Genomic DNA, 18,535 nt, shown 5'->3' with positions numbered 1-18,535 from the left:
TAATCTATTTTAGGATTCATTGTACAAATTGAAAATGAAAATTTTAATTTTGGATTGTGTAATTTAGAATAACATTGCTCCAAGCAATAAATAAACAATTTTAAGTTCATCAAGATCTGCGTCAATGTAACTTCTGATTACAACCTACACTAATCAACGTGAACTATGAAATTCAATGTAAATGATTGTATCCTCTTTTACTTGAAACAGTTCAAACAAGTTGTTGGTGGATGATTCAATTTTCAGATTATACATATTTTTTAGCATCAAATGGCAACAGAACAATTAAAACCTAAAACTTTATATAATAAATTGCTCCAATCCTCAAATATTTTTACAATAGTAATGAAGTAAATTTAAAGAATAACGTTTTTACCTAAATTCCCCGCATGTTTTATCCAACACAAAATTAGTGTCTAATTTTACCAAACAACAATAAAAGACGTAAAGAGAATGAAGAGCACAACATTAATCCGTGATCTTAGTTATTATGGTTAAGATTAGAATACCACGATTCAAATATCCCATTTTAGGATGTAATAAACACAATTTTTTTAAATATTTTAGGTTGATGGTGTTAGTTTCACTGGGAGACTTATACATGTCTGTAGGAAACTTAATTTAGATTATTATATTTTTTTCGAACGTAAATTAATTGTCCAATTTTTCTATTTTAAAAAAAATATAATTTCTTTTTCATGTAATGAAATAAAAATAAAATAATAATAAATAAGTATTCAACAAATACAGACATCGTACTTCTAAATAAGACGACCTAGTCAAAATCACTTGCAAGTTAAAATAACTGAAATAAATACATATTTTAACACCAATAATACAATGATAACACAAAACAATTATGAAAAATTAAATAAAAAAATATTATCTATGATAGCAATAAAAGAGATTATTCTAATTATCATACATATTTATTCTTTTTAAATTATTTATCTCAAACATAAGTGTTACTCTCGTAAACTCTTTTGTTTAAACAAACCATTATCTGTTTTTTGTTTTAATTGAAGAACAACTAAATAAAAAATAACAGTATTATCTTAACATTCCATGAATGTTTGGCAAGAAAAAGTAAATATGTCTAAAAATAATTAAATTATAACCACTATAAATACAATATTATAATTAGAGAACACAAATTTAACTACGCATATATATTTTTACTAATAAAATAATAAGTGATACAAAAAAAATTCTTTTGATTTGTGAAACCTACTTCAAACCACACACTTATGAGTTCATGGTGGCCTCATGACTAGGTTTGGTTGTGCATAAGAAAACAAGGTCAACAGTATGATGGTTTGATGAGAATATGATTGAATCTCTATGTTGTGAAAGAAAATCCTAAATAATCTTAAACAAAAGAAATATTTTTTTTCTTATATTTTTAGATGCAAAGTTTTACTAATATATAATTTTTACAAGTTATATTAATATATAATGATAAATATTTTTTGATTTCGTGTTGTGTTCTTGAATTCTAAAAAGATAAAGCAAACTCAAGTTTCTTAACTTTAAACTACTGATTTAAGTTAGACTCCCATAAACAATAAATGATAAATTATTAAAAGAGATAAAAAAAGTGAGAAAAAATAAATTAAAATCTCATTCATAAATACAAATGGGGAGATCCAGGGTGGAAAACCAATTTATTAGGTGGGATGAATGATAAATATCTCGCCCAGGACAATATATTTATAACTATGAATAATAATCATCATAATAAAAACAATGAGAAATTGATATAAATAAAATATATGAATAAGATTAACATAATTTCTATTAAATGTTACAATTATTTTAATTGAAGTGATCAATATAAATTAAATAAGTTAGTTGATTGAATTAAGAAATATGTTAAAACAGAAAATTTAGTGTCGTATCAGAATTAATAATTTGTGTATGTAAAATAAAAAATTGTTTAGCATGGAATACTAATAAGGGGAAGAGTAGTAGTAATAGTATCGTGCGGTGCGGTGCAGTGTATAGAATTGGAAATTGGAAATTGGAAAGAGGGTTGGTGTCGGCTTCAACCAAACACGACCTTATCGGCGATTCAATTTCGATCTGTGCGTGGTTTGCAGTTCATAAACCCTACCCACTTCCTTCTGCAATTCGGGTGGAGTGGATCCATCCACACTCACCATTTTCATTCTTTCTCCTCTCAATTTTTCTTCTCATCGAATAGTTAGGGCACAGAATACTACAACCTGGTCGACATGGCTTCCGCTGCGCCAGGTTTCCCTCTATTCTGTTACTGATTTCATTGCTACCAATTCCTAAATTAGATAACCGCTTACTATTCTTATTCATATTTGCTCACTATTGCTATGCCCTTGTAATAATTAACAATTAATTCACATTCAATGCAAATGCTGCTTCTCATAATTTCTCATTCATTAATCCCTCATTTACAACTCTGTTTTTCAACATGCTTGCTTTGCTACCAAATATAATATGTACTTGCCTTGCCACTACTATAAGCTATGAGTTGCCTCTACTATAATCCCTCCATTCACCCCTTCTCTGTTTCCTCATAAAATTTTTGCTGCACCTAATAATTTTTGCTACAGCTTCAGTAAAGTGATATCATATAATAAGTAGTAGTTTTGGCTATTTGGGTCATCCATTACCTATTCATTTATTGTCATTGTTTTTAGGTGCAACCAATGATGCTTTATACAAGGAATTGTGGCATGCCTGTGCTGGACCCCTTGTCACTCTTCCGCGTGAAGGGGAGAGAGTTTATTACTTCCCCCAAGGTCATATGGAACAGGTACATAGCTCCGGACCATTTTTTGGATACTATCTTAATTGTTTTGTTTCCATTTAGGATCTTATTCGTGCTGACATCGTTTACTTTTCAATATTTCCTCCCAAGAATTTTGTCTGCAAAATATTTATCTGTTCTTGACCTGGCTTTCTTTCTGTTGGGATCTTTCTTTGTGTATGGTATGCTGCTTGTTGAGTTTTAAACCTGCATAAGTTGTGTTTGGTCACATTTCTTTTGCATGCATCATATAAGTTTGTACTCGTTTGATTTTTTTATGTTTGTGCTTTTGATTATTTCATTGTCAGGAACCAATTTGTTTTATAAATAGCGTTTCAAATAATAAATTACAAGTAACTTTGATACATAATTCCAGACTCTTTTGTGTTGAGCTTGAGCACTATATGCTTTTTGTTGTTTTATCTTACGTGTGTTTTTTTATTTTATAGCTCGAGGCATCTATGAATCAGGGATTGGAGCAGCAAATGCCTTCCTTTAATTTGCCTTCTAAAATATTATGTAAAGTGGTCAATGTTCATCTTCGAGTGAGTCATGAATTTCTTATGCAATCTTACTAGATACTTCTGTTATGATTTCAAGTGTTTGTGTTTTACTATGATCATTACTCTATGGTTACATTCATGTTGGTCATGTAGGCTGAACCTGAAACAGATGAAGTATATGCACAAATAACTTTGCTTCCTGAAGCAGATGTAAGTGCGCTTATTCTTTGCTTGGCATGGTTGTTATATTTAAACATTTTCTGTTGTTTTCGACTATCTCTCAATACATTTTCCATTCATATTGTTTCACGCCCATTTAGTGTTCTTTTTAATCTCATTGTTTATTTTTTATTTTCTGTCTTTTTGGTTTAGCAAAGTGAGGTTACAAGCCCTGACGATCCTCTACCAGAACCTCCAAGATGTACAGTTCATTCATTTTGCAAGACACTCACAGCTTCTGACACTAGCACTCATGGAGGTTTCTCTGTTCTTCGAAGACATGCAGATGATTGTCTGCCACCGCTGGTTAGTAATTTTTGTCTTTCTAAAAGTCATTGGACACACTTGATTGTTGTGATCCTTTACTATATAATTTCCATGTTTTGTTCAGGATATGACGCAGCAGCCACCATGGCAAGAATTGGTTGCAACTGATTTGCATGGCAATGAATGGCATTTTAGACATATTTTTCGAGGTAAGTAGCTTGCAGCTCACACCCCCAATCTCTGGACTGTTTTATCATGAAAACCCATTAAAGGGTGTGGGCATTGTGTATTACTGTAGATTTAATATGGTGAGTAAGCACACTGCTTTTGGAATACATAACAAAATTTTAAAAATAAAACAAATTGAAGACTTTTGTGTGTTTTTCCAGGCATGCTCATTAGAAAATGTTTGTAGAAAGTTTTATTTAGAAAGGGATTGGTTTCCTTTATGTATGGTATCAATCTTTTCTGTAATGTATATTTATGATATCACTTTTTCCTATTGCTAGCTGACCTATAGCTTCATCTTTCTCTTACTGACGGAATAGAGCTTCTCTAAGGTTTTACTTTTTGGGGTGTATAGTTTACTTTAATGTTAACTTTTCGCATGGTCTGTTATGTTTAAGGTGAATGAATCTTACTCGTCAGTAGCTTTTCTAGGAAAGGTTATGCTTCGTAAAACTGGATGACATTCATAACCTTGTGGGTTTTCATGGGAACACCCTGCTATTATGTTATCCACCTGTATAATATGGGGCGATGAGATTAGCTTTGATGTTCGTAATGTCAGTAAGTTCCTGACTGTGCAGAGTAATCTGCAGGGCAACCCAGGCGCCACTTACTGACCACTGGGTGGAGTGTCTTTGTCAGTTCCAAAAAGTTAGTGGCTGGTGATGCATTTATATTCTTAAGGCAAGTTGTTTAGTTGAAGTATTGTACCTTCCTCTGAGGGCAAGATTTTTCATTGTTTTCCCCCCCTTTTTTTAATGATTGTGGTTTTTACTTTTCTTGTATGCAATTCTAGGGGTGAAAATGGAGAGCTGCGAGTTGGAGTTAGGAGGCTCATGAGACAGCAAAGCAACATGCCATCTTCTGTTATATCTAGTCATAGTATGCATCTGGGTGTTCTGGCCACTGCATCTCATGCCATTGCCACAGGAACCTTGTTTTCTGTATTTTACAAGCCCAGGTATTGTATTTAATGCTATGAAGTTATTAGTTATCTCATAAATGGTATAAGTAATGGTTTTCTTGTCCAATTTGCTATGTCCTGCTAACGTTAATGATACCTTGAACTAACATATAATTGTGTTTTCTTGTATTTGTACATTTGTTTGCCTGCCTTCATGCAGTTAGTGGACTATTTTCTTTATTGGTGAAATAATTTGACCAGGATAATATTTAAGTTTAATTTGTTGCTTTAATATTTATTTTATAGAACTAGCCGGTCTGAGTTTATTGTGAGTGTCAACAAGTATCTTGAAGCTCAAAGTCATAAACTTTCTGTTGGGATGAGATTCAAAATGAGATTTGAAGGTGATGAAGTTCCTGAAAGAAGGTGAACTACCTGGTTGCTTTGAAAATTTATATTTTGATTTTAGTGCCTTGCGCAATCTGCTTAACTCACCCCTCCCCCTGAATACAGGTTCAGTGGTACGATTGTGGGTGTTGGAGATAATAAATCGTCAGTCTGGACTAATTCTGAGTGGAGATCATTAAAGGTTAGTATGGCTTTAGTTACTTCAAATTCTTTATTTTTTATCTTTTGTAGGTTGCATTTGGTGGAATTCAATATTTTTAAAAGCTTTCCGAGTATGTTTTAATTTTGGTAAGTCAAAAAACAGATATTATTCTTCCTTCTCTTTGAATTGATCAAGAAAGGTAAGTAATGATAATGCTTTGTGTATGGAACAATCTAGTAATAATTATATTTCCTTGATGGTTGGACACTTGCCCATGGCGAAATAATTTTTTAAAAAAAAAAAGGAATTTAGATGCCAGAAAATTGCTCAGATTTTGTTTGTATGATGAGTGAAGACAACATGCTGACATCTCAATAAATTACCAGGATGTGAAATTTACCTAGCAGCTTTGGGTTCATTAGTCTGATGATCCATAATGTATTTCAGGTTCAATGGGATGAACCATCTTCTATTTTACGTCCTGATAGAGTTTCTCCATGGGAGTTGGAGCCACTTGTGTCTACCCCTCCCACAAACTCCCAGCCATCCCAAAGAAACAAGAGATCACGGCCTCATGTTCTTCCTTCAACAATGCCTGATTCTTCTATGCAAGGTGGCTTGACCACACATAATTTCTCCATAAAGTTGTTTTATACATGCTGCTTTGACTCAAATTTTCTTATTCCGTGTGGATCAGGTGTACGGAAATCACCAGTTGATTCTGCACCATTCTCTTATCGTGACCATCAACACGGGCGAGACATCTATCCACCAGCCAAATTCAATTCTACTGCAACTGGCTTCCTTGGTTTTGGTGGGAATTGTTCTGCTTCCAACAAATCAATATTTTGGTCTAGTAGGACGGAAAACTCTACAGAATCTTTTTCACCTGTAGCACTTAAAGAATCTGGAGAGAAGAGACAAGGGGCTGCAAATGGCTGTAGGCTCTTTGGGATTCAGTTACTTGATAATTGCAATGGGGAAGAAAGTCTACCAATGGTCAATTTGTCAGGAAGGGTGGGTGATGATGGCCCCCTTCCATCTTTGGATGCTGAGTCTGACCAGCATTCTGAACCATCAAATATTAATCGATATGATATTCCTTCGGTAAGTTGTGATGCTGAAAAATCATGCTTGCGGTCTCCCCAGGAGTCTCAAAGTAGGCAAATAAGAAGCTGCACAAAGGTAGTATTATTTATTTGTGTTGGTGTTGGCATAATTTTCTGATTTTCAAATTCAGTTTGCAATCCTGTAATATTCTTGGCAGTTGGCATAATTTTCTTTTGTTCAAATTTAGTTGATTCAAGTTTTGTATTATTCCAGGTTCACATGCAAGGTATGGCGGTTGGAAGGGCTGTGGATTTAACTCGGTTTGATGGATATGAGGATCTGCTAAGGAAATTGGAAGAAATGTTTGACATCAAGGATGAACTCTGTGGATCCACAAAAAAATGGCAGGTTGTGTACACTGATAATGAAGACGACATGATGATGGTTGGGGATGATCCATGGCTGTAAGATTATTTGAGACTAGCATATATTTACTTGGACACTTTATTTGTGGCATGACATTTTACAATTTTTTGTGTATATTAAATTATGTCTTGCTTTTTGACCGCAGTGAGTTTTGTAGCATTGTGAGGAAAATTTTCATCTATACTGCTGAGGAGGTGAAGAAGCTTTCACCGAAAATAGGACTTCCAATCAATGAGGAAGTTAAACCCAGCAAAATGGACTCTGAAGCAGTAGTCAATCCTGATGACCAGTCATCTATTGTGGGGTCCGGTTGTTAACATCTTAGGTCTTCAAATATTTCAGTTGTTATACAAACGATATTTGAATGAAAGTAGGAAGTAGAACGTGAAAGAAGAACCTGACAAGCACTTCATCACGGCCTATAGGAGAAACGAGATGAACCTGGCAAGCACTTCCTCATTGCCTATGAGGAGGATATGATTAGTGTATTCTGCATCGCTACAGGAACAGCATGACAGCACCAAAGCAGAGGGCTGATGTGTTATAATGCTGTTTGCTCTACCTTGAGAGATAAGGCTAGGGGTGTTGTGGCTTTTCTATTTCCTTCATAGCTCCGTTTTCAGAGTCTCGAGGCCATTGCTTGTTCAGTTTTGTATTGAGATGCGAGCTTGAAGAAATGTCTTTTGGTTAAGTATCTTACTATGCATGCATTTGTTTATTTTGGTTCTTTTGTAATTCACTTGATGTGATGCATCTCATCTCTGTATATATAGCTTTCTATAATATACATACTATTTGATGTATGTATATCGAGCCATTTTTTTTAACTTGCAGAGCTGTATACAATCTGATCTAAACTTTTTTTATACTAATAATTTCCCCTGCTACAGTTTCATTTTCTTTATGGACAAGAAAGTTTCATCTGAATATTATGACAGCAGATTAGGTTATGTGACTGGTGACTTCTTGCAACGACTCGGTATTCTGCCGAAAAATCTGTTACTTGTGGCATTGTACCCTTCTGATGCCTGCTACTTTCTGTTCCAATTTTTTATTAATATTCCATATATTACTATCAGGCAATGTTTTCTTAATATTATTTAGAAACTGGAATTCCACTGTATTTATTTCGGGATTAGACCCTAGATCTCCCATTCTTTGCTGCTGGGGTTTGTCCTTAACTCTAACTTGAATTTTACTCTTTTCTTTTATTAACTGTTTTTATAGAGTCTTTTCTAAAGAAATTAAGATTTTTATTTAATTTTAATAAATCATTATATATTTAAAGAAAAGGAGGAGAGATTAATTGATTACAAGAGTAACTCTAACCGTTAGTTTTCATTCTTATAATTTATTTTTTCTATAGTTTAACAGGTAAGATAAGTTACTCTTTTCGTAAAAAATGTGATACTTGAAAAGGAACAAATAGAATAACCATTCCAATAATTTGAATCAGATCTCATGTCTGGCGTAAGCTCAATTTTGCAGTCCAAATAAGAGTTTGACACGGCCTCCGATGAGAAATTGGATTAGATAAGGGAAATCATGATAAATAAAAGAGTGGACAATGTAACGTAAATATAGTGTAGAATAGTTGTGGATAGATAACGGTAAAATATTTGAAAAGTAATGAAAACGTCTTTGAGGGCGCTCCTATTCCTAACGGTGCATCAGTTTTCAAAGTTGTCCTATATATGAAAATGCCAAGGCAAATCCCTACCCCATTTGAAGCTTGATGAAAAACGTGATCAAAGCTGTGAAGAAACTCAGGTTGTGGTCCAAAAAGAAAAGGAAGAAGAAGAGGCATGAGAATGAACCACACTACTGTTGCTGCTCTTGTTCCTCATCCAACACCCAGCCATCAGCTCCACCCTTACCTTCTTCGTGGCTTCATGTTGAAGAACACAACTTTGGCACATTCTTGCCGGAGACGGAAGTGGCTCAACCACAATATTCCAGCCCTGTCAGCTGCACCCCATACTCATCATCATATCATCAATATATGGTATCGGTTTCAGAACCTGTTTATGGCCTTCCAGTCCCAGTAATTCCTACAAGACGAGAAAGAGAAAGATCAAGCGGTCAATTTGGACGTGTTTTTAGCTTTGGTTCTTATGTGTTTCGCTGCTTGTTTCCATGTTTTCAAATCAGAGAAGTAGTTTGATTTCCATCAATTACCCCTTTTGCTCCTCTTGTTCTTTTTTTTTATGTACCTTCCTAAAAACATCTTAGCATCTTTTAAGTGCTTGGAGATAAATATAGAACTGTAATAGTGTCAAAGGTTGTTAAAGTTGCATCAAATTGTTTCATCCTTCAGCTCATATCCATAGTTTACAGGATTTTTCACTTCTTGTTGGATTATTAATCTTTCAAAAAACTCTGCTTGTAATCTTTGTCTGTTTTCTTTGTGTTCCCTTGCGTTGTGTATGACAATCAATAAAATGAATATATATAAAGCGTAGTTTTGTACGCATTTTGTAAAAATTACTTGGACACTAAATGGTTTTGGAGGGATTTTAATATGCGTCAAGGTAGTTTTTGGGTGCATCAAATATCGTCGATATATTATTAACAGAAAAAAAAAATTTGGGAAGAAATTTAAAAAAAAAATACAAAACTTTCATCAGAAAAAGAATTCCTCCAAATGATATCCACAATGATGGAATCAAATTCTTGTATTGATCACTTCTTTTTGTGATGATCTCGTCTGTAACTGTCCTTCTGGGATCCATCCATCTGTATCAACTTTGTCATTTTGATCTCTTCTTTTTATACACATCCGATCTTCTGTGTCTGGAGCTTTTCCTAGAATAATCATGTACTGTTTCCATGGCCACTCTACCAAACAAATCTTTGTCGGATTCAGAAGCATCACCACCCTGATGTCTTGAGCTTTCGCTAATACGGTGCCTTCTCACATCTCTACCATGCTGTTTTTCATTGTCCCTAGTATCACAATCCACATCAGAATCCTCTTCATGGCTTCCGCTATTGTCATCCCTGTTCTTGTTAAACGACCCATTCCTAGTGTACTCATGGCGTCTTTCCCTATTTTCCTCCTTTTCTAACCATTCTCTGTCAGAATCAGTATCAGGGGTTCTGCCTAGGGATTTTCTTTTATGAGTGTTTTTAAAGCTAGCATTCCGATCCTCATTGGGAGTTCTTTGCTTTCTTTCATCTTCATGTTTTCTTCTACCAGAATGACCACAACTTATCTTATCCATCTCCCTAGATCTTGACCTTGTACAGTGATACCTTCAAAACATTATGATAGAGATTAAGTATAAACTCACATGGAAAAATATACAGAAATATTAACATAATTAAACGAAATATGATCAAATAAATCAAGACGTTGAACAACTTTAAACTCCATCCAATTATTAGTACTATTGTTGTTTCCCTCAACGCAGCAAGGGAGAAAGCAAAATTCTACAATGGAGTCTTCAAAAACTTTTCTTCTATTTGATAGGAAGTCTTAGATTAGAAATCTTCCACAAGTTACATAGCTTAAGCGTCGAGTGTTCATCATACAAGACATGGAGAAATTAGGTGATGTAAACCATAGGATTCATGCAGGAAGAATGAAATGGAAGAGCGGCTCAAGTGTTTATCTACGTTAAAATGTACCCACTTAAAATCAAAGGAATATTTTAACCTCCAACTATAAGAAATGTAATGTTGTGTGGAACTAAATGCTAAACCATGAAAAGCTAACAAAAAATTAAACTCAATGTAGAAGAGATGAGAATGTTACATTGGATTAACTAGACAAGATAATATTTGAAATGGACAGATTAAAGAAGTTGGGATAGCGCCTACTGTACAGAAGATGGTAGAATCTTATCATTGATGGTTTGGGGAAAAACCCAACAAGGAGAATAAATCAAATTATGGAGGATAGCTAGAAGCAGAGCCAGAAAAACCATAGGCGAAACAAATAAGGATTTAGAAGCTAATGGTTTGTCTATAAGCAGGATTCACAACAGAATATTATGGCACGATTAATCCATCTAGTCAACCCTGCCTAGTGAGAAAGGGCTTGATTATTTTTATTTTTTTTTATTTTGAAACTATAAAGAAATTCAGAATTGTCAGTATCTAGTGAAAACAGAAGCAATCTCACCACCGATGTTCTCCCCACATTCTCTCCAGAAGATTCTGACCCTGATCTTTTTGGATGAATTATAAATACAATATTAAACAGATGTGGCATCATGCATACTCTAAAAGCCTTCAACAGTTACAATACCAATCGCAAACAATCATCCCCCATCATATCATGCTAAAAAATTTACCACAAATTTGCTACCATCTACATTGGCTACAATGTGTCCAGCAACGAATTTAACCAATCATGTCATGTAATGAAGTGAAAGCACACCTGTCAGAATCTGTTTTTGACAAACTCAAATTTCCTTGCTCCCTTGAAGTCTCGTAATAATCAGAATAACCAAATAAAGCAATAATCTTTTCAACCCAAAATTTTGGGGGAGGTTTGTCAGAATCAGCCCATTCATAGTCTCCACCAGGATTACGAAAACAGTGAATAAAATTGCATGCTGTTCCGTGAGAACAAGTCTGGTAAGATGCACGAAAGGAACACCACTGTGAGCATGCTTCATCGATATAAAACATTTTCTAACATCTTTTTTTGGAGTTAAAAGCTTCAGTTGTAACCAACCAAGAGTTTATATTTCATATGATTTGCACAAACGAAACCCAGTAGGACTTGGTTGAATCCAAAAAAGAAAAAACATAAGATAGTAGTCATCTGGTATACCTTGAAACCTGATTTCATATACTCGCCACATATGGCTACCTTCCATCTTGTCAAGTTAACAAATTGACAAGTTACCTGCCATAAAGCATAGCCTGATGAGATAAACATACGAATCCTAAATCTATGAACAAAGGATCCATCTTTTGGAAAAATTCGTCTGAAAATCCAATGAATCAAACATTTAAGCTTTTGATACAGAACTTCATTCTAACCAAAATATGCTCCATCTTGAACCAGTTTTGTATCAAACATTTTCAGATTTTTCACCAATATAACGCGAGTTACATGACATAAATTGGAGAAAACGATCAAATGGATCAGTTATTGAAAAATACTCAAAGGCAAGTGAATTACTAGAAGCTTTCTTGATATTCATATAAACAAAATGATTTTCATTTGAAAAAAACAATATAGAAATGTGATACCTGTTTTCCAGCAAAGTAGCGACCGTTCACCAAGTTATAAGCAAGCAGAGCAGAATCCAATGCTTTGTACTGTACATAGACATTTCCTCGCAAGTGAAATGAACCATTTTTACACACCTGACAAGGATATACAGACAGACAACAAGATTAGTACCATGAGATGAAAGAAATTGTACAAGTAGATGGTGCTGGGAAATCAAAGAGAGAATGATTCGATCTTCAAAATGTTTTAACAAGTGCTTCCATCTTGGTTTTCAAAATATTGTTTATCTATTGCTTCACAAAAAGGAAAAACTATATTCCTTTTTGCGCTTACTCTTAAATCAGTTAACAATTCCATGCGGCTGATCCTGAAATTGCTGCAATGGGATGGTGGATAGCAGAATGGTCTCAATAGTAAAGATTTAGATACAGGCAAAATAATTAATAATATATACTATGCATGCTAAAATATACCAAATTATTTGAAACTAAAGCATATTGATAGTGAGAAATAAATAATAGCAGAGTACAAAGGGAAAGGCAAGAGAAAAAGAAGATAATAAGCCAGGGTGAACATAAAATTGTTATCAAACTGAAGCCTTACAAATCCGATAAAGGAAAAAAAGGAGAAATGCAGGTGGAACTGGTTAGCAGGTTAAGCAGCTAAATCTTTTTGGTTTATATCGGTGCAAGTGACGTGTGTCAGGGTCAGATTTCTCAAATGTGTTCTGTTGGTACCCAAACCCAACCAAAAATTGAAGAATAGAAGAGTCCAGAAGCGGTTCTAAAAAAGATAGTAGACCTGGAAGATAACTTGAGCTTCAGGAATAACTAAAAAAGATAGTAGACCTGGAAGATAACTTGAGCTTTAGGAATAATGACAGTGATTGTCGCATATTCTGTGGTATGACGACAGTGTTAATCCTCAGGGCTGGGATTCTGCATGGATAGTCAAAAGATTCTTATGCTGTAATGTCATGGCTTGACTGTTGAATCTATTAGAACCATTGTTAAAACCTGGAAGATAACTTGAGCTTCAGGAACGGGCATGGCAGTGATTGTCACATATTCTGCAGTATGACAACAGTGTTAAACCTCAGGACTGTGATACCGCATGGATAGTCACAAGATTCTTATGCTCTGATGTCATGCCTTGACTGTTGAATCTATTAGAACCACTGGACTATTTTGCTTAAGATCTTGGTGGTGAATTTAGGGTGTAGAAGTTGTACAGTTCCTGTGTTATAGAAATTTTGTATTGGTTACTGATGACCTAATGCTACCCTCCTCCTATGATAAGACTTTAATAGTTAGATGGTATATTTTAACAACTTATAAATTTTATGTTTAGAAACTTCCCTTGTACGATGACAATGACCACAAAACTGAAAGCATGATTTGGTAGGTCACCTTACATCTCAGGACAAACTCTCGTCTCTTCTGGTTCTCTATATTCCCTTTAAATCATCTCTTGGTTTTAGTCCAATCCATCAAAGCCATCCAAACCTTGAATCACCTCCACCGAGTCACTTCAAACTCATATTAAACAACCTCATATGCCACATCAAACCTGCCCTCCTTGCTAACCTACAGAAGCTATGCATGCAACAGTGCAACCTCATCCATGTATTCTCCAATCAGTAAAGCATAAAATACAGCACTGACCATGTGCACACAATCTGCCCAACCCACAACCCCAGATAACCCGATAAACTGTATAGACAGAAACATGCAAAATATTTGTGTCCTTAGGTTATTTTGGTTTGGGTTTTTTAGGCCCAAAACTGACTGGTGGTTAACCCTGATAGTCAGAGTAGGAACAAGAATGGGCAAAGAATACAGAACAGGGCCACACTGACAGAGGTCAGGCATAGCTGGAAACTGTAGCTAGAGAAAGATGGGTGTTGGTGAGAATAAATATGCTCAAGTTAGTGGGAAAATTCAGCTTTCATTTAAAGTTGAAATCTCCAATTCAATGGAAGAGAGGTGAATACCATCGCCCCTGAAAAGCCACAGGTGACACTTAGAGGGCTCAATTAAGGTTCTGGCACCCCATAACAGATGCCCTAGGACCACCCATAAAATGCCCCAATTTCACCAGCTATCACAACCACAATTTAAAACTGTGATGCTATTTAAGTTTCATAGTGCCCAAGAGCATGTCTACAACACCATCCCACTATATCATGCTATTGACAACTATGTTTTCAATAACCCCAGAATTCTTTTTCAAAATGTTGGATATAAACACATGCACAGGTGGTGAGGGGTCAAGAACAATGACTGAACATGACAAATATATAAAAAAAATGGTTTCATTTTATTTTTGTCCTCTCTATGTAACTAGATATAAACCATACTTGATTAGCGTTTGTGATATTTCAGAGAACCCATGAAACTTCATTCGAAGATATTGAAAATTGCATCAATATGTTAGTATGAATTAAATGCCAGAACTTAAACGAGAAATATATTTTCAAAATTTGAGAAGTTAAACTTATACACACACATGGCAATAAAAAAGAACCTTGAAGTTCACAATTTCCCCAAACTTCAAGAATTCTGTGTGGACATCCTCGTAAAATTCTTCAAAGCAACGTTCAACCTCTTCATCTGTATACTGGAAAAGGGGTTAAACAGGTCAAAGAACATATTATGCATTAAAATATGATATTAGATAAGGTCCTTTATATAAGAAACAAAGAGGTGTCATTTTCTGGTCCTAATTATAGACCTATTCTAAAATATATTAAACGATAACTTTCTTTTATACCCTTAATTTATTGTGAAGTCTATTGATGAGATGTTAATTCATTTCTCACAAAGGTGGATGCATTCATTGGCCAATTAACTATATAAGTCACAGTAGTTGGTGGGAAAAACTATCCTTTGAATTACGAGTAGTGTCAACATATACAACTAACACTTACAATATTTACTTCTACGGGTATTTCTTAAATAATATTTTAGTTTGTAGCAATGTTAAGAAAATTAACTAACTTTACTATTTTCCCCAAATTCAAATTAGTTATTTGTTTCACATATAAAGATAGAGGTAGTAGTAATAATACATATAAAGCATTAATCCAACCAAATACACTCATCATTTAATACCTTTTTGTATGTTACAAGCATAAATATAACAAACCTGACCATTGAATCATGCGAAATTGCCTCTAAGATAAATGGAACATTCATAAGCATGCAATATTATTGTATAAATTCACTTACATTTTCAAAATATATTTCTGTTAACATGAAGTTGCGTAATGAAGGCCCAACTAAATCTATTTGAAGAAAACTTCTAATCTGATGTTTGCATTGATGAAATTCAATGTACAGAGTTATTAACAGTGTAAATATGACTAGACTTATTCTTGGAGCTAATACACGTTTGGATGAACTTATTTTGAGGCAAAAAGAAGTTCAACTCAAGGGTCCGTAAGAGTATTTTTAGGAAAAAAAGGATCACATATTTACTAAACAATCATAATTTACCAAACATATTGTGGAACACATACACATAGTGTACAAGTGTGTATAGAGAGAGTAATAGAAGATGGAGTGAGTACTAAAAGTGCTAGTTTTTTCGGAGCCTAAAATAGTCTTTATACGTTGTCAAAAGTTTTTGATAAAAGTAAAACCCTTGTAAATGGTTTCTATGAATTATAAAAAGAATGCAAAGAGAAATAGTTGTCAATTTCAGCTTTCTCTAAAGAGCAAAAGGGATGAAAAATATACTACAAATATTGGGTTATGGTGTATGGGATGATGTATAATATTGGAAATCAACAAGAAGAAATAACATACAAAAACCCAAGGAAAGTGCAACCTCGGCTTTATACAGAATGTTAGCAGGTAGGACATAAAAGAGAGAAGCCAAAAGAAAATGCTGTACACAATAAAAGTTGCATTGACACAAACTACCTACGAGATCCTAACACTACTCCAATCCAATGCAAACATTGGAAATATGAATAAAATATTTGCTTCATTCTCAGAGGACAGTCTGAGGTATTATTCCAAAACAAATAGAGTACTAGTTTCATTAGAAGTTACAAAGTGATTGTTCATCTAAGTTGGAGTTAGTGAAGCCATTCCAGATGGCTTACAGAAGTACTCCCCTACAACGGTTTACCTAAGCAACCCAAAATGGAGAGTCCAGTGCTCCATGATACAGTAAAGGTCTTGAATTTTGTGGTTCATAATGATATATAAGGTCTCGGTATCAAAATAAAATGATGAATATATGTTAACCCTGAAAATGTAGCATCTGATATGAAGTACAATGTCAGATGCACTTTTCTAATTAAAAGTCTAGAATGACTCCAATTAATTATACAAGAACCAAAAAGCATGAAAATATAATGCAAAGCATGATTTCCAATAAAGACGTCAGAGCTTCATTGACATAAGTAGAACAAACACAACACAAAAACGTTTATGGGTGAGATTCTCTCTATCCCTCCTCCTGCAGGAAAAAGACAAAATGGAAAAGTCACAGTAACAATGTATTTTAACAATCACTAACTTTAACAATCACTAACTGAGTCAATATTTTTAAGCTTTTGCTGCCGCAATCTCAAACACTTTGAAGGTCATGACAATTAGTCTGCAACATAGGTCCATAAGCCAAGACTTGGATAACCCCTGACAACTACGTACGGTTAAGGAGCATGAACATGTAAATTATTAGAGTATGAGATATTGGAAGTTTTTAACAAAGATCTGGAAGAAAAAATGTTTTAAATAATCAGTCTAATTATTTAATACATTTTAAAATGTTATGCTGCCATAATATTAATTCAAACATTATCAGAAACAAAAATATTTCCCTCCTACCAGAAAAACAAATTGTCAAAGTAGTATGATGCGAGCGAATGTTGGAATTGCAAATAAAATCAAGGAAAAAGGGGCAAGGACAATAAAAGTCAAACGAATTAAGCGAGTGGAGGGATTAATAGGGATAGCCTTTTCCCAGGCTCAGCAAGTAGGATACAACAGCCAATATCTTTAACATTGAGCAACCAAGGCCAAAATCATTAGCCTCCAGCAAAATGAATCTTGCAATGAATCTGTGATTATTATTATGTCAAAGAATTGAATAGACTGGTTTAAAAAGGAGAAATATCAGATGAAGAAGTGCATGGATTTTGGAATGATGAAAAATGAATGTAAGGATATAAAATGATGCAAAAATTAATGTATGTAAGATGTAAGGGGAAGGATGAAGATATAGGATAGACTAGAATAGTTTGAATTAGATTTATGATGAGGATGATTACTAAATAAAATAGCAGAAGGGAGTGAGATATAGTTGATGATTAACAAGAAATAAGAGCATTGGTTGATGTAAGTAAGTGAAGAAGAATGAAGAGGATACGATGAAGTGAATGAACAGACCTCGAGGCCCTCGTCTTGGTCCCGATCGCAAGCAAGGCCAGGTCCGTTGTACATGTTTTTGATAAGAATAGTGGATGATTTATCAGGGTAAAAATGGACTCTGCTACACCGCATACCAAAACGACATGCTCCAGTTTTTAGATGAAAAGGGCAATGAGCTTTATCCTGGAAAGGGCAGAAGCAGTGAGAGAGAGAGAGAGAGAGAGAGAGAATTACTGAAATGAAAGGCACCTGTTCAGTTCCGAAATTGGGTATTTGCTGAGCAACATCCTGAAGGGTCTGAGTGCGCGATTCCGATTCCGATTCCGATACGGATGATTCCGGAGGTAAGGGATTGGATGTAGGTCTATTGTGGTCATGGTGCGTGTCCGTAACCCTCACTCTGAGTTGTTTCTTCTTGAAGATGATCTCGTTTCCTTGCCAAATAATCTCTGGAGGGCCATCTTCGTATTCAAATTCATGGTCCTGGTCGATGCTCTGCTCTTGCTCATGCTCTCGCTCTTGCTCTTGCTGCTGCTCCTCCTCCTGCTGCTGTCGAGTGATTATGATATCCATGAAAGCCTTCTCCCTCTCCTGGAAGAGGATGGTGTCCCTCTGCATTCTGTCTGCCTCCTCCTGCTCCAGCAGCTGAATCCGCCTCTGCTCTTCCGGATCGTTGAGGCGGTCCTCTTCCTCCCGCCGCTCCCTCTCCGCCGCCTCCTTCCTTGTCTGCTTCCGCTTCATTTTCTTCATTGCCTTCCTCTTCTCCTTTCGACCCATACTCTTCCCCTCTTCCATTCCTATCTTCTTCGCCAACCCTTCTCTTCTCTTCTCTTCTCTTCACCTCTCTACTCTTTCATGTGTAATTTCTAATTTTTTTTTTGGATCCTTCTTCTGACCTTCTTTTCCTCACGGCCCATTAGCCCAACCACACATTGCGTTTTGTGACGGTCGGATACTTCTTCTAACACAATTTTAAAATAAAAAATATATTAATTTTATAAACAAACATTTAAATTTATTATATAAAT

The 18,535-nt window shown here is 34.9% G+C and overlaps 3 protein-coding genes across 4 annotated transcripts; 2 read left to right on the top strand and 1 right to left on the bottom strand.

Annotated features, from left to right (window-relative positions):
• Positions 1-1,862: 1,862 nt before the first annotated feature.
• On the top strand, positions 1,863-7,821 carry ARF1 (auxin response factor 1). Of its 2 annotated transcripts, XM_068641349.2 has the most exons (14): positions 1,863-2,253; positions 2,676-2,791; positions 3,235-3,330; positions 3,442-3,498; positions 3,661-3,813; positions 3,899-3,983; positions 4,596-4,686; positions 4,799-4,963; positions 5,213-5,332; positions 5,420-5,495; positions 5,904-6,069; positions 6,154-6,641; positions 6,780-6,970; positions 7,078-7,821. In XM_068641349.2, exons 1-14 carry the CDS (start codon positions 2,235-2,237, stop codon positions 7,247-7,249), a joined length of 1,995 nt encoding a protein of 664 aa, XP_068497450.1. In that variant the 5' UTR covers positions 1,863-2,234; the 3' UTR covers positions 7,250-7,821. The 2 variants fall into 2 exon arrangements, with proteins under 2 accessions (XP_068497450.1, XP_068497449.1); XM_068641348.2 differs by having other exon boundaries at positions 1,870-2,253; positions 5,904-6,641.
• Positions 7,822-8,586: 765 nt separating this feature from the next.
• On the top strand, positions 8,587-9,417 carry LOC150027403 (homeobox protein). Its single transcript, XM_090303965.1, has one exon. It carries the CDS (start codon positions 8,668-8,670, stop codon positions 9,094-9,096), a length of 429 nt encoding a protein of 142 aa, XP_090160091.1. The 5' UTR covers positions 8,587-8,667; the 3' UTR covers positions 9,097-9,417.
• Positions 9,418-9,475: 58 nt separating this feature from the next.
• On the bottom strand, positions 9,476-18,359 carry LOC137832938 (Zinc finger C-x8-C-x5-C-x3-H type family protein). Its single transcript, XM_068641345.2, is given in 9 exon segments — positions 9,476-9,671; positions 9,673-9,706; positions 9,708-10,187; positions 11,317-11,513; positions 11,716-11,790; positions 12,141-12,257; positions 14,650-14,742; positions 17,526-17,690; positions 17,757-18,359. Coding segments are annotated over 9 exon segments (1,764 nt in total). The 5' UTR covers positions 18,303-18,359; the 3' UTR covers positions 9,476-9,614.
• Positions 18,360-18,535: the final 176 nt, after the last annotated feature.

The sequence above is a fragment of the Phaseolus vulgaris genome, chromosome 6, assembly GCF_051622355.1.
Source record: "Phaseolus vulgaris cultivar YP4 chromosome 6, ASM5162235v1, whole genome shotgun sequence".
Taxonomy (NCBI): Eukaryota; Viridiplantae; Streptophyta; class Magnoliopsida; order Fabales; family Fabaceae; genus Phaseolus; species Phaseolus vulgaris.
The sequence above is the reverse complement of the archived record's forward strand: the minus strand, read 5'-3'. Positions and strand labels throughout refer to the sequence as shown.

Bases quoted from the DNA above. Each gene is read 5' to 3' on its own strand.
- ARF1 (XM_068641348.2), top strand. The intron at 3,499-3,660 runs GTAAGTGCGCTT...TTTTTGGTTTAG, and splicing joins CTTTGCTTCCTGAAGCAGAT to CAAAGTGAGGTTACAAGCCC. The intron at 3,814-3,898 runs GTTAGTAATTTT...TGTTTTGTTCAG, and splicing joins ATGATTGTCTGCCACCGCTG to GATATGACGCAGCAGCCACC.
- LOC150027403 (XM_090303965.1), top strand. From the start codon at position 8,668: ATGAAAAACGTGATCAAAGCTGTGAAGAAACTCAGGTTGTGGTCCAAA.